A 15,830-nucleotide genomic window follows, 5' to 3' on the forward strand; every position below is an offset into this window, starting at 1 on the left:
ACGTTTGACTAGGGAGCACAAAAATAGGATGTAGTGGACTCAACAAAACTACAGTAATTTTAGTTTTCATCAATCCTACTAGCCAAATCTGTTGAACTCCAGTTGCTAGCCAAATATCATTTTGACATAAAAAAATTCTCTCCCTCTTGCTTTTTGATTCTTACCTGCTACATTTCCTAGTTTCTATTTCTTAAACATATTTAATCATTTGCGTAACTTTTTACTTTTACTATACTTGGAAGAATATGACCGTTGAAAAATTATATCGGTTAACAAATATGATCATTGTAAAAAAAAAAAAAAAACCCATTAGAAAATTTTATCCATTGAAATAATATGAATTCTGAAAAATTAATGTGTAATTTTTTAATAATCAATAAATATTTAAATTATAATTAGAATTAAAATAAATGAAAATGTCAAAATCAATATTTTAATAAAATAATTTCAGATTTATTGAGTCTGTTATTTGGTATTGTTAAAAAATAGTTAGCTAAATTTATAAAATTAAATTTCTTAGTTAAATTTTGACCAAACTTTGTTGACCTCTGATGCAATTTTTGGACACATTAGGTATAAAGGTGCTTACTCCAACTCCCTTCTACTTGGCATTAGGGTTATGGGGAATTGTTTCATTAGTCCGGGACTCACGTTTGGGCTGTTAGAAAGGCTCTTCTCTTTTGGCATGCTATCATATTGACGGCACTTTTGTGCTTCCTTTCTACAGTGACCACCACGTCTACTCCTGGAAGTTTTCAATCCGATGGCAGCATCCATCTCTTAACTCTAAGGGTACGACCCCTCATGAAATTTGGATTTACGTAATTGTATATAGATCGTTATAGGCGTATATTAATACAATATTAATTAATATAAATAATATTATGTACAGTCATATATTAATATAACATTAATTAATATTAATAATATTACGTACAATCATAGAGTCTACACATACTGTATAATTCTTTTGAAAAAGAATAAAATCCACTATTAAAAAATTATTTTTATTTCACCTGAGTCATATTTACTCACTTTTAAAAAAAAATAAATTGCAAGACATTTACAAACTCCACAGCTACAAATATCATTTATCAATTAATATATATTTTTATATGTATCATGTACAAATATTTATATAATAAACACAAACACCTCAATATATATATGTATTTATGTCCAAATATATATAAATTAGTAAACGAGTAAAAGCTGATTTTAAATGAGAAGACGTCACAAGTTCTGGTGAAGTCAAGCTTAATTGAATATGTATCGTTTATTGATCAAACTGGATTTTGCTTTCCAAAATTTAACCATGCAAATATTGTGGGGATTGATTCATTTAAGATCCTAAACCCAAGAATATAGGCATTTATAACTGTATAACTGTCTTTTGGTCTCCAACACATTCCTTGCCAGACTTAAAAAGGAGCAGAAACAAAGAAAGTCTAGAATTAAACCCAGGGCACGCAATAGAACTAGGAAGCCAACATGGATAGCAAATGAACTAGTGGTGTTAGAAGCAAGTTGAGCAACACATTTCACTATACCTACTTTAGTATTACCTGAATGAGTGAGTTTAGTCTCAAGGGGCAGGAAAGATATGAACCAGCACCCTCCGATCCATAAAGCAAGATGCCTAACCACACCACCCAACATTTTTAATAAAACCAGCTCGGTACCTACCAATCTTGCTGTCCACAACAGAATTACATTTGACTAATTACCGCCATTATCTAGACTCATTCTCACGCTGCCGCTTAAGAGAATCTCCCCTTGAACCATGTTTGTGAAACATTCCCAAACCATTCCCATCAGAAATGGGACCCCGTAACGCAGGTGTCCCATACATGTTCTGGACAGCCGAATTACGGGGTGACCAAACTCTGTCACTTGAAAAATCACCCAAGTTTGTTGTTCCCTTTAATTTAGGAACTCCACTATTGGGATGATGGGAAGGTGATTTCTGGTACATGCTGTCTCCCATAAGCGATCGGAGGTACCCATCTGAATTCTGTACCATCATTCTCCTCTTCCCTGGGGCAGACTTGTTAATCTCAGCAGCATTTACCATTGAAGTCAGTGAGTCCACAGGTTCTAGAGGTATTGACATCCCGGATAGCCCATCAAAAGATAGAATATTGGCTACAGCATGCATGGAGGCCCCTAGAACAGGAGGAAGAACTGTCCTTGGATGTGTTACCTACAACAGAAAATCGAAATAAAGAGTGACTTTAGAAAGATAACATACCCCAAGAAACTCACGTGCATTAGTCAAAATGCAATGTACAATTCACTCAGACCCAGAAGTAAGAACAATGGAAGTTTACCTTGAATAAGACTGCTGCCGATAATCGCTCTCTCAAGCAGTAAATTTGAGCAACATCAAGTGCTGTTGACCCAAAAAAAAGCCACCGATCCACAATGACAGTAACTGAATTATCAGGAGATGACATGATCTTCTCTTCATGTTGTCCACCTGACCGATTCTCGATCTCCATCCCACCTTCATCACTTTCTTCATCACCACTATCTTCTTCATCGTCATCTTCATCATCATTATCATCGTCTTTTGCTGGAGCGACAGCAATCTCTGTTGCAAGCAATAACAATGGGAGTGGTGCAGCCACGGTACAGTTCCTTATGACCATACCTCCATCTCCACGTGTTATCTCATCATATATTATCAAAGGGCACTCATCAGTTTTCCTTAATGATAACTTAAAATTAGTGGAATGAGGATGCAAACGAACTTTATCACCGCCGGCGGTCTCCACAAGTCGTTTTCCACTTTTATGAGGTTGACGCAATCTTCCAACCATAGGATACAAACCAGCCACAAGGACTGCATGAAGTATACCTGGGTCATGTGCATTCAAGCTACAACTTGAAATATCATCAACAATAAACCCATTCCGAATTAGTTCATTTTGGAGCTGCTTACGCATACCAGACAACATATTCATAGTGCTTTTAGAGACAAAGTACTTGGAACAGAACCATGCCTCTTGACCTCTTTGCTTTGCATTCTTCCAGCACTCAAATGCAGCTATTACTGCTAGCTGATCACTGTGCCCTCCATATAATGATGCAAGCTCAGACTTAGCAGCATCAGCTCTCTTCTTGTCTGTTGGTAACATGGGAAGAGTAAATGGATCTCTATAGTCAGAGGCACATGCCAGAGTCAAGGCTGGCTCAAGGCAGTTCATCAATATAGAAAAGAAAAGCATCTTGCTCGTCAAAGGATGAACAGGTAGAGAACCTAGCTTCTCCCCAAGTTCAGTCAAATTCTCATCAACTGACAAGGCCCCAATATCTTGAAGAACAATTATTGCATTTCGTATGGTCTCGAAAACTGGAGGATCTAATGTCTTCTGCAAGAAATCTTCTATCTTGCAATTTGGATATAACAATTTCACCTGTACATAAGAAACAAAATTAAACATCACAAATATCACCCTTGTTCCGAACAAGAACTGTTAAATTTCCCAAGTTCATCATTTGAAAAAGGGGGAGGAATAAAATTTATTCCTTATCAGAAACCCACACTAGTAACTCAGCCTGCTTATAGCAAGTCCCCAAGAATGGTTCAAGTATGGGAAAGAGATTCAATTCTTTGCATGGTACAGAAATACAAGAGCACAGCCCTGGGTTGCAACTCAGGTAATAACTCACCGTGTCACACTAAAAGGGGTCATTATAGCATGTTTTCAGGATATGAATTCACCCAAAAATCTTAATAAATATTTCAATATACGTTTTTTTATAGGTAAACAAAACTTTATTGATAATAAGGTTAAGCAATCAACCGAGTACACAGGACATATACAAGAGCATCACCTATGCTTGATGATTTAGTGATACAATAAATTAAATATTTTGTACTACATGCAATGCCAATCAATAAAATAGCAGGGGACTACACCAAAACAGTGTATGTTCACTACTGTAGCCTTCTCAATCTTTTTGTTTTCATTTTGGCTAAAAAATAAGTTTTTCTAAGTTGGTTTCCAGCCAAAAAGTTATTCTTTACTCTGATTTAGCAAATCGAGAGGAGATGCACTGCAAATCGCATTAGATGATCTAAATCACAGTACCAACTAAGGTCTTTTGACCCATCAACCCTAATAGCTATTGGTTCAAAAACAGTACATCATTAGGGGTGGAATGGAGTACCTGCAGACATAATTCCTCAATTGGAATTCTCTTAATTTCAGGAAGTTGAAACTCTGGAAAAGATGCTGCTCGGAGCTTTGAAAAGAGATGATAACATATTCCTGGCTGACATCGGCCTGCACGTCCTTCTCTTTGTTTGGCACTTGCTTTTGAGACCCAAGAAGATTGAAGAGTTGATACATTATTATAAGGATCATAACTTTTTTCCTTCATACGACCACTGTCTATAACATAAACAACATCATCAATGGTAATGGCAGTCTCAGCAATATTGGTTGCAAGAACAATTTTCCGGCAACCGTGAGGAGCACGTTTAAAAACCTTCTTTTGCTCAGCAGATGGAATCATAGAATGAAGACATATTATCATAAACTTGGAAGTATTTTTGAAAAATGGCATTGAAATTAATTTCTCCCTGGTTCTATTTATATCCTCCCACCCTGGTAGGAAAACAAGGATAGCTCCATCTTGTGAATCAAAACATATTTTTTTTATCAACTGCTCTATAAGAACAACGTCAATAAGTTCAGGCTTGATTGTTCGTAGATACTTATCAAGTAATTGTTGTTCTTCAATGGAGTTGGAAACGGCACTTTCCATGTGTTTTTTAAGTATTTCAGCGGCTTCTCTTTGGTTTTCCCGTTCAGCCCACTCCAATGCAGTAGATCCATCCTTGGCCTGTAAATGGCATTCTGCCCCAAAAGATAGGAGCATGCAAATATCAGCCACTCTACCCTTTCCAGAAAATACCATCAATGGTGTAAAGCCAGTCAAAGAATGCTGGTAATTCAACACTTTTGAAGTTCCCTCAGAAGAAAGCAATTCTAGGATCAGATCAAACTCATCATTTGACCAAGCCAGATTAATAGCTTCATCTAAAGCAAGCTTATCTTCCTCTGTCAACAGTGTGTCCTCAATAGGGACACTTGATAAGGTATTATCAAGATGATTACGTTCCTTCAATTTTAGAATAGAAAGTACATCCTCCAAATAAAAAGTTTTAACCTGCAAAGTAGGGGAGAAATTGTTGAGTACTAAAGCTAAAAGTCAACAAAAAAAATAATTAGAAGTAAAAGTCTCACAGAGAGTTTTTACAGGATAAGTGAACCCAGGCACACGGATGATTGGGCAGCCACCAAAATATTGCGAAAAACGTTCAGCATCAAGAGTAGCACTCATGAGTATCTGTTGGTTTTCAAGCCATAAGTACCAAAGGTCCAGAATGGGAAAAGGTTATCAATATAAAGTAAAATACAACTTGATAGTATACAAGACTAAATGGAAAAAGGGTGAATTACTCATTTAATCTTTCACAACCAAACTGCCACCCGTTTTTCTCTTCTGAACCTAAACGACCATAAGTTTCAATTTGCACTGTAAACTACGTAGATTTTTGTTTTCACCCTAAGTTATTAAAACCTGGGAGTAATGATTATGCAATGTGGTATTTTTCATATATCTTAATGATTAGATCTAACTGAGGATGAAACCAGAAAATATAGGTAGTTTATGGTCTTTTGATAATTTAAATGCAAAGTGAAATACAAGTTGCAATTTGCATAAAATAAAATAAAATTTTTGACCAAAAGTAAGATAAACAGATTGGAACTAACCAAATGCAGATGAGGATATAAAGGAAGCATGTCTCTGCAAAACAGATAAACGAAAGCAGCAAAATCAATAAATATAAGCTGACATATATGCTTAACAACTATACCCTTTTCTTTATTCTTCATTATTTACTCTCTATTTTAGATTTTCTGATAAATTAAAGAAAATGATAAAGGGGTCAAACTTATGACTTTTGGTTAAAGTTTTATGTGAATGTGAGTAGTTGAATTAAAGTTTTTATATTTTTTTATGGTTGTGTACATTTACTTCAATGTTGTGTACTTGTGACTTAAAAATAGCTTCAATATGCATATTTCTGAATTAGACCTTTTTTCTCTTCAAATGTGTTTTTTTCTCCTTAAAATCAAGTGTGTTTTTTTTCTTTTTTCTTTTTTTCTTTAGTGCACTTATAAATTAAAGTAGACCTTGTGAATTATTTCCCTCTACAAAATATACTTGGATTTTGCTGAGTTAAATTACAATATATAGATGAAATAAAAAGAATTATCTGTATGACTTGAAGAGTGGGTAATAAAATCAATTATTCAAAAATAATCATAGATTATATTTTAAAATTTCAAACCTAAATAAATATTCAGCTTTGTCCCATAAGGATGGGATAACAGATGCTGACGGTAAGGTGGAGGGGATGCTTAAGATACTTCTTTTTTTTGTTTTTTTTTTTTTTTTTTGAGATACATACCAATCAAAGAATAATAAAACACAAATACAGGGAGGGATTCAAACACAAATACAGGGAGGGATTCAAACACAAATGTTCTATAAAATGGATAAATGACTTGGTATCTTAATGCCATATTTCTTGCAAGAGATTTTCTGACATTCTAAAACTCAATTATCCAAAGAATGCACTTACATTCCAATCATGCCCATATACAAGTTACAAGCCACATCCATGTTTATTTGAAACACATTTCTCTAAATTACGAACCTCAGAATTGCCAAAATAAAATCAGAGTAGCGATCCCTTTCATGAATTTCATCCTGCAAAGTAAAATTGAGGTCATTGCAAGCATTACATAACTATTTGAGTTCAAATATGTGAGGAGAGACAGTCCATCAGCAAGGAACAATCTTGTGTTTTTCCTTTCTGCTATCGATTATATACATACAGATAAGTGCATAATCTCTGTTGACAGGCTCTTAGAGTAATGCTTTGTTAAGAGAATCTACAGAATGTTTTAGAATTTTCTTGAACTGTATTGCTTATTGGGTTTTGCAAAAATAGATGGGAAAATTAGAATATTTCTTTTCAAATATGTTTTGTATTGTGGTTTGTTAAGGTGGATAGGTAGAGTCAAAAAGTTTGAATATAATTTTTTATAGTAGTTCTTGTATTGGTTTTCAGAAAAGTTTTTTTGATTTTTGTGTTTTTTTACTTCTAACTAAAATCTGACAAATGATGAAACAAAAAGTTGATATACAAAATTGTTTGATGTTTGGATTGAAGATTTGAAGTTGACATTCCTTTTTGAAGAAATTCGAAATTTTTCTATAAAACTAAATAACCAAACAAGGCCTTAATCTCCCATCCCCGCGCTAACCACCATCATCCTAGCAGCATAAATACCCATAACCTATAATGAGAAGTTTTATTCCTAAAATAATAGGAATAGCCCAACTACACTCGACATATAAACAAGTAATACCTAACTAGGATTTACAATCGAAATAAGAAATTTATGGACATTTTTAGCCCATTAAAATCTATCGCCCCCATAGGAACAAAGTTTTTAAAAAGAAAGATTTCAGTTCATCCATTGTCTGCTTATGATTTTCAAAGCTTCTATAATTTCTCTCCCTTCAAATACATACAAATAGGAGAAATCTTCCAAATTACTGCCAGTTTTGGTTTGCCTGGAAGACCTCTCCAGCTTGCTAGAAAGTCCACCGACCTTCTAGGCATAAGCCATGATATTTTTTTTTTGATAAGTAATAATTTTATTGAAGAAATAGGCATAAGCCCAAGTACACAGGAAGTATACAAAGGATAAACCTACAACTTCCTGAAAACAAAAAGAAAAAAACCCAAAAACTAAAACAGATTCAGGAAATTATCCACCATTACATAAACTTTCGCCCAATAACCCAAAGTACCCATGAAAAAAACCCTAAGATCTTCCAAAGTACGTTCTTTATCATCAAAACATCTCCCATTTCTTTCTATCCACAAGCACCACATGAGACAAGGAGGAATCATCTTCCAAACAGACGCTGCCTTCTTACCGCCCTTCAAACCCTTCCAACCTACCATTAAATCCACCACATCTTTGGGCATCACCCAATGCAAACCTGTCCAACTCAGAACCTCATCCCACAAGAGTCTAGACACTTCACAGTGAAGGAAAAGATGATTTACAGATTCTCCATCCTTTTTGCACATAACACACCAATCAGCAATAAACAGTCCTCTCCTTCTAAGATTATCAGTTGTCAAAACTTTGCCCAAAGTAGCCACCCAACAGAAAAAAGCAACCTTGGGAGGAACTTTCACTTTCCAAATACTTTTCCATTGGAAAACGCAACTACCATGACTTAACATAACTCTATAGTAAGAAGAAACTGAAAACTTAGCATTTCCAGCAGAAGACCATGCCATACTATCCTCCCTTTCAGTTACCAGCTTTATACTGTAAAGTTTTTCCAACAAAGCCTGAACTTCATCCGCTTCCCAATCATTAATATCCCTTTTGAAAATAACATTCCAAACAACCTTATTATTGCTTACACAGTAGGAATCAAAAACAGCAGCATTTTGATCCCTTGCAATTCTGAACAGGGCAGGAAATTCCATCTTGAGAGCAGCATCCCCACACCACAAATCATGCCAAAAGAGGACTCTTTTACCATTTCCAACCTTCAATCTAAAATTACTAGAGAAAAAATCCCATCCTTTTCTAATAAATTTCCACAAACTCACCCCATATGCTCCACTAGAGGCTTTTGAACACCAACCTCCCCTCAAACTTCCATACTTTACATCTATCACATTTTTCCATAGGGCTTCACTCTCCAAATGATATCTCCAAAGCCATTTGCCTAGTAAAGCTTTATTGAAGACCTTCAAATCTTTAATCCCCAAGCCACCACCATCCAAAGGTTGACAAACTTTCTTCCAGCTAACCAAATGAAACTTCTTTTCCTCACCAACACCACCCCATAAAAAATTCCGAAATAAACTCCCAATTCTCTTTTCAACCCTTGCAGGAAGAGGAAAAAGAGAAAGGAAATACGTAGGCAAGTTAGACAAAGAACTTTTAATAAGAGATAATCTTCCCCCCTTAGACAAATAAATCCTCTTCCAACCCGCTAACCTCCTTTCAATTTTTTCAATCACCCCATTCCAAATGTCCACAGCTTTAAAAGAAGCCCCCAAAGGAAGCCCAAGATATCTCAAAGGCAAAGAAGCGATCCTACACCCCAGTAAATTTGCCAAATCTGATAAATTCTGAACAACACCCACAGGAACAATTTCAGATTTTGATAAATTAACTTTTAACCCCGAAACAGCTTCAAAACACAATAACAGAGCTCTTAAAGCACGTAAATTATCAGAATCTGGCTCACTAAAAATCAGGGAATCATCAGCAAATAATAAATGAGAAATCTTCAGATTATTCCTATTCTCGTTACCCACCACAAAACTAGACAGAAAGTTACCCTCCACAGCCTTGTCAATCACTCTACTAAAAGCATCCATGATCATAACAAAGAGAAAGGGGGAAATGGGATCGCCTTGCCTCAAACCACGAGAACTACAAAAGAAACCAGCTGGTTCTCCATTCACCAAAACAGAAAATTTAGGAGTCGAAACACAAAACTTTATCCATGAACACCATTTAACTCCAAAACCATATCTCCTCAACAAATAATCAAGAAAATCCCAGCTTACATGATCATAAGCCTTTTCCATATCCAACTTGACGAGAATACCAGCCTTCCCCAATTTAAGTCTGCTTTCCAAACACTCATTAGCAATTAAAACAGAATCTAAAAATCTGCCTTCCTCTCACGAAGGCATTTTGAGATTGTAAAATTATCCTCTCCATCACCCTACTTAACCGATTAGCCAACACTTTAGAAACAATTTTATAAACACCATTCACCAAACTGATAGGTCTAAAATCTCTTATCTCCACAGCCCCAGCCTTTTTTGGAATCAAAGCAATGAAAGTCGCATTTAAACTCTTCTCAGACCTCAAAAAGGAGTGAAGCTCAGCAAACACCTTCATGACATCATCTCTAACAACATCCCAGCACTCTTGAAAAAAAGCCAAAGAGAATCCATCTGGACCCGGAGCCTTATCTTTTTCCATACCTTTTACCACATCCAGAACTTCTTCTTCTTCAAACTCTCTTTCCAGCCACACAGCATCAGCCTGCTCTATAGAATTAAAAACAAGGCTATCCAATTTTGGTCTCCACGAAAAATTTTCTGAAAACAACTTCTCATAATAATTCACAATATGGGCCTTAATATCTTCCTGATCCGAAAACAATCTGTCACCTTCACGAAGGACCTCAATCGCATTATATCTTCTATGAGAATTTGCCAATTGATGAAAAAACTTGGTACACCTGTCACCTTCCTTCAGCCATAACGCCCTTGACTTTTGCCTCCATGATATCTCATCCATTAAAGCTAAATTTTCCAGGTCTGAAACCACCCCTAGTTTTCTGGATCTATCCTCTTCCGAAGACAACCCTTGCGCCTCCTTCTCTTCCAAAATACACAATTCCTCCATTAACCGCTTCCTTTTTGTATCCAACAACCCAAATTCCTCCTTATTCCACTTCTTTAAATCATTCTTTAAAGATTTTAACTTACTAGCCAAAACAAAACTAGGAGTGCCTGAAAAAAAGTAGGAATTCCACCAACATCTAACTTTATCCCCAAAACCTTCAACCTTTAACCACATATTCTCAAACTTGAAATAACCTCTTCTACTCACAGATCCGCCACAATTCAACATAATAGGGAAATGATCTGAACAAAGTCTCGGTAAAACAATCTGGTTCAAACCAGAAAAATGGGCCTCCCAAGAAGGCGAAACCAGAAACCTGTCCAACCTTGAAGAAGATCTTCCATTAGACCAAGTAAAGTCACCTCCCACCAAAGGTAAATCAATCAGATTTAAATCAAAAATTAAATCTGAGAAGGAAGCCATAGCACTTGAAAAAAATGAAGCCCCCGACCTCTCACTAGGAAACCTAATAAGATTAAAATCCCCTCCAAAACACCAAGGTAGATTCCACCAACTGTAAACACCCGACATTTCATCCCATAATTGGTATCTCCCACAATCCACATTAGGGCCATATATCCCAGCAAAAGCCCACTCAAACCCATCCTCAATGTTCTTAAAATGACACGTTACCAAGAATTCTCCCACAAAGTGATCCAACATCTCCACCACCCTCCTATTCCACAAAATAATGATACCACCCGAAGCTCCATTAGAAACCAGCTCTACCCACCCCACACTACTACAATTCCACAAACTCTGAACTATGGCTTGATTCACAAATTTCAATTTGGTTTCTTGGAGACAAATAACATCAGCCTTCCACTGACGCAACCAATTTTTCACCCTAAGACGTTTCCTATAATCATTTAAACCCCTAACATTCCAAGAAATAATAATAGGCTTCATTACAAACCATTGACAGCCCTTTCCTTACCTTTATCCCTCCATCCACACCCATCCCTGGACTTATAATTAATAGAGCACTCCAACCTTTTAAGCTCCCTCTCTTTCTTTGCAGCAGACTTGGCCAAAGCAGGTTGACCCGCTTCTATAGCAATCAAAAGAGCTCTGAATTGTTCTTCAAAACCTTCACAAGAAATACCCACACAATCTCTAATCTCTTCCACCTTTCTCAGAACCCAATCAGAAGAATTACAAGGCCATTCTAATTCTGGATTAAAAGAACACAACGGAACAGGACTTAAATCCTCACCAGATTCTACAAGCTCCCCTGACTCACAAGAAACAGAGTTATCACCTCTCCCCACCACCATTAATAAACCAGAATTATTCCTATAATCAGAAAAATAAGCCATGATATTCCCACTCTCACAAACAAGTCATCCCATGCAGTCCTAGCCACCTTGCAATGTAGGAGCAGACTTTCACCATTCTTCGTACACATGCAATACCCAACCCAACACCATGATTGGCATTTTCTTGAGTTGTCTATAGTGAGGATCTTGCCTACAGATGCCATCCAAAGAAATATGCTGCTGCTTTCAGAGGAGCTTTAGTCTTCCATATATTTTCCATGGAAAAGCATTTATGACTTGGCAAGTCAAGATCTAGTAAAACAATCTACCTTTCTTGGAGGGGCTCCGACTGATCTTGTCTATAGCTCCCACCAACACTCTTGTGGAATACAATATTGCAAAGAACAAGTAATGACATCAAACTCCCAATCCCATGCTACTGTGATGAATTCAACATTCCATTGAGGGAACTTTATTTTTGATAAGTACATTCCATCGAGGGAACTACTATAAAAGCTCATGCAAACTCAAAAATTGCTGGGAATGTCTTTTAGGCTTCGATCACCACACTGTTTGTCATGCAAAAATTTGACATTGGAACCGTCACCCACCTCAATACACATGTCTAGAGAAAGCCTCCCATCCTCTTCTTATGTGTTTCCACAAGCCCACCCATGTGGGCCATGTACCTCATTCAAGTACCATCCACCCCATGCTTCACCGAACTTACAAACCCCCTTTCTTCTTGTTATCACTACATCCATTTCCCTAAAAGTGCTTGGTTGAACTTCATCAAATTATGAACACCCAATCCTCCCTTGATATTGGTGAGCATACAGTTGTCCAATTCACCAAATGGGATTTGAATTCATCACCCACCCTACTCCACAAGAAATCCCATTGTAGCTTCTCAACATGGTTGGCAATATTGGTGGGAAGTGGAAACAAAGATAAGAAACATATGGATAGGTTACAGAGGGTACTTTGATTAGTGTAAGCCTACCCCCTTTGTGACAGGTATAACCTCTTCCATGCAGCCAATCAACACCTTTTCAATCACAGCATCCCAAATACCCTCAAAAAATTCCATGACACTACTAAATAGTAGTAGAGATAGGGGGTCCCCCTATCTTAGACCATGGGAGTTCTCAAAGAAAACCATTGAAGAACCATTCACCAAGTTAGAAACGCGAACTATAGGAAATACAATACGCTATCCAAGAGCACCATTTCTCTTCCAAAGCCACTTCTCACAAGTAAATAAAGCAAGAGGTTTCAATTGACCTGGTCATAGGCTTTCTCCATATCCATCTTACAAAGTATATCAGGTTCTTTAGACTCGAGTCTTCCATCCAAGCACTGCAATTAATACTAAGTCTAGAATTTGACTACCTTTGGCTGTTTTTACTGACTTCGATATTAACTTTTCCACCTCCATACTCAATCTATTCACCAAAACTTTAAATAAGATATTATACACCCCATTGACAAAACTAATAGGGTGGTAGTCTTTAACATCCATTGTCCTGAACTTTTTCAGGATAAGAGCTATAAAAGTAGTGTAAAGGTTTTTTTGCAAACCTTTCAATTGCATGAAACTCTTGAAACACTTTCCTAAGATCATCCTTGATCAGTTCCCAACAAACTTGGAAGAATTCCATGATGAACCCATCCGAACCTAGAGCCTTGTCACTAACCATGCTTTGGACCACTTTGTGAACCTCATCTTCTTCAAAAGGCCTCTCAAGCCACCCTAAACCCTGTTGATCTATTGTCTCAAAAATTAATCCATCCACTTTCGGTCTCCAATCATATAGTTATGAAAGTATGTGCCCATAATAATGTACAATGTGATTCTTGATGGCAAATTGATGAGGAAACTACTCCATCCACGCTCGCCATCTCATTGTATTGTCCTTTGCGAGTTAGCCACCCAGTGGAATAACTGCGTGCACTTGTCCCCTCCTTTTACCTCCAAGAGATCTGTGTGACCACTTGAAAGTAAATACATCTATAATTTTCAAAGTAAAAACTTTGCTCATGTTTAGACACATCATCCATTATTGAATTTAATAAGCATAAATTTCGAATAATTCGAAGCTTTAAGTCAGATACACATTAGAAAATTTGGGATTTTAAATGTCTGAATCACTTCATCTTCTTTCTACAACACTTGTTTTTTTAATATTCCTTCCTATCCTCTATATCTAATTAATTAAAAATATATAAGGTTAAAAAACTCCACATGCATGAAGCGATTACACAACTAGTTATAATAAAACCATTAAGCTGAAAAAAAATGTTGGCCTCCAGGATTACATGTCTCCTATTTTTCACATGCACCACCAAACTTGATGTACTACACAAAGTAAACTAGACCATCAAAAAATATTGAAAAAGAAAGGTCATGAATGCTACAGCTGACTAATTTCTCTTGGGTTAAATCCTTCCACAAGAGAGCTACAATATGAAGTGCACCAAGCCCTAATGACTCGTTTCTAGTGCTGAATAATATCCTTTGAAAACTTTACAGTTCCTGTAACTTAATCATTCTAACACTCCCCCAACCCCTTGGATCTTTTCAACCCTCCACCCACAACTTGCTCTCCAAACCAGAGGACTAGGAAACACCATGAAACTGGTATCCAATTTACTCCCCAAACTGGACAACCGAGAAACACCATGAAACTGATATCCTCTATTTTCTAAGATGACAATAGAATAAAAGAAAAGCATACGCATTGTGCAGCAAAAAAATCCAATCAAACCCATCCTAGCATGACTCTCCTGGATAATAGCAAAGCCACTATCACCACCATGCCATATTCAGCAAGCCAAATACCTCCCAAAGAACTTCTAGCACTATCTTCCACTCAACACTTTGTATCCAACACGAGAAAACCTTAAGGTTTAGCCTTACAACAAGTTAACACAACTGAACTATTCTCTTTATATGAGCTGAATTGCTTCGTCGCATCAGCTTTGCCTAAGCCATCCACTGTTTCCAGAGGCCAATCAACACTCACCTGCCAAACAAACTGATCACACTAGCGCTGCTAAACAACAAAGACTCCCATCAATGCCGAAAACTCAAATGTTTTAGCCTTGATGAAGAACAGAGAAAAGAACACTATAATAAGGAAAACTATTAGAATAAACAAATGAAAACATATCAATTATCCAAAAAGACAGTTATTTCCTGTGAAAATCAATGGAATAGCCAACAAAACGAGACTCTTTGAAAAAAATAGTTAAAAGAATAATTCTGTCATAGGAACACCATGTTTTTATCATATTGACTATTTATATCTTGTCAACAAGAACTTCCGGTCATTGAGTGAACTGGACATTGGTAATAATAAGGAAACCAAATATTGTCCTACCCTAGTATCAGAAGAGATTTCTTTTTTTTTTTTTTTTTTTTTTTGATAAGTTAGTATCAGAAAAGAAATTGTGCGAATCTTGTAACATACCGGTCCTTAATTAGGGCTTATAATTATTATTTTTATAATCACTCTTATTATTATTATTATTATTATTATTATTATTATTATTATTATTATTATTATTATTAGTGTTTTTATTATTTTTAAGATATGTTTTGAGATAGTAATTTGATTTGAATAGGATTCCTCCACTCGGTAGACTGTACGCCCCTTTTATCTCTCTGTTTGATTTCCTAATTTGAATAGTTTCCTAATTGGAAACCGATTCACACATCAAAAACCCTCTCATAAATCCTCTCTTTTACCTCACAATATTCCCTTCAGCAAACCAACAGTACTCCTTTGCGGCCAGAACCTTCCCACAGTAAAATCAAACCTTCTCTTCCTCACAACACCACCATAGCCTTCCTCAAAGCAACCAAGCACCCACTCGCCGGAAACAGCCACAGAAACCGCCAAACCAGCCACCTGAGGCAGCCGCACAACCTTTCCTCTCTGGGTAAGCCTCTAAACCCCTCTCCGTCACTCTCTCTCCACTGTCAATAACCAAACAGCCCCTGTGTGCTTTTGCT

The 15,830-nt window shown here is 36.5% G+C and overlaps 1 protein-coding gene across 1 annotated transcript in view; it reads right to left on the reverse strand.

The window, feature by feature from the left end:
* Positions 1 to 1,475: 1,475 nt before the first annotated feature.
* The window catches only part of LOC122304194 (DExH-box ATP-dependent RNA helicase DExH6-like), a 32,815-nt gene continuing 18,460 nt past the window's right edge, over positions 1,476 to 15,830 (reverse strand). Inside the window, exons 9-14 of the mRNA XM_043116302.1 lie at positions 6,740 to 6,792; positions 5,790 to 5,823; positions 5,272 to 5,361; positions 4,177 to 5,181; positions 2,331 to 3,419; positions 1,476 to 2,203 (exon numbers count right to left, since the gene is read on the reverse strand). Of these exons, the coding sequence (XP_042972236.1) occupies positions 1,733 to 2,203; positions 2,331 to 3,419; positions 4,177 to 5,181; positions 5,272 to 5,361; positions 5,790 to 5,823; positions 6,740 to 6,792 (2,742 nt within the window). The 3' untranslated portion in view covers positions 1,476 to 1,732. The remainder of the gene's footprint in view (positions 2,204 to 2,330; positions 3,420 to 4,176; positions 5,182 to 5,271; positions 5,362 to 5,789; positions 5,824 to 6,739; positions 6,793 to 15,830) is intronic.

The sequence above is a fragment of the Carya illinoinensis genome, chromosome 3 (assembly GCF_018687715.1).
Source record: "Carya illinoinensis cultivar Pawnee chromosome 3, C.illinoinensisPawnee_v1, whole genome shotgun sequence".
Classification (NCBI taxonomy): Eukaryota; Viridiplantae; Streptophyta; class Magnoliopsida; order Fagales; family Juglandaceae; genus Carya; species Carya illinoinensis.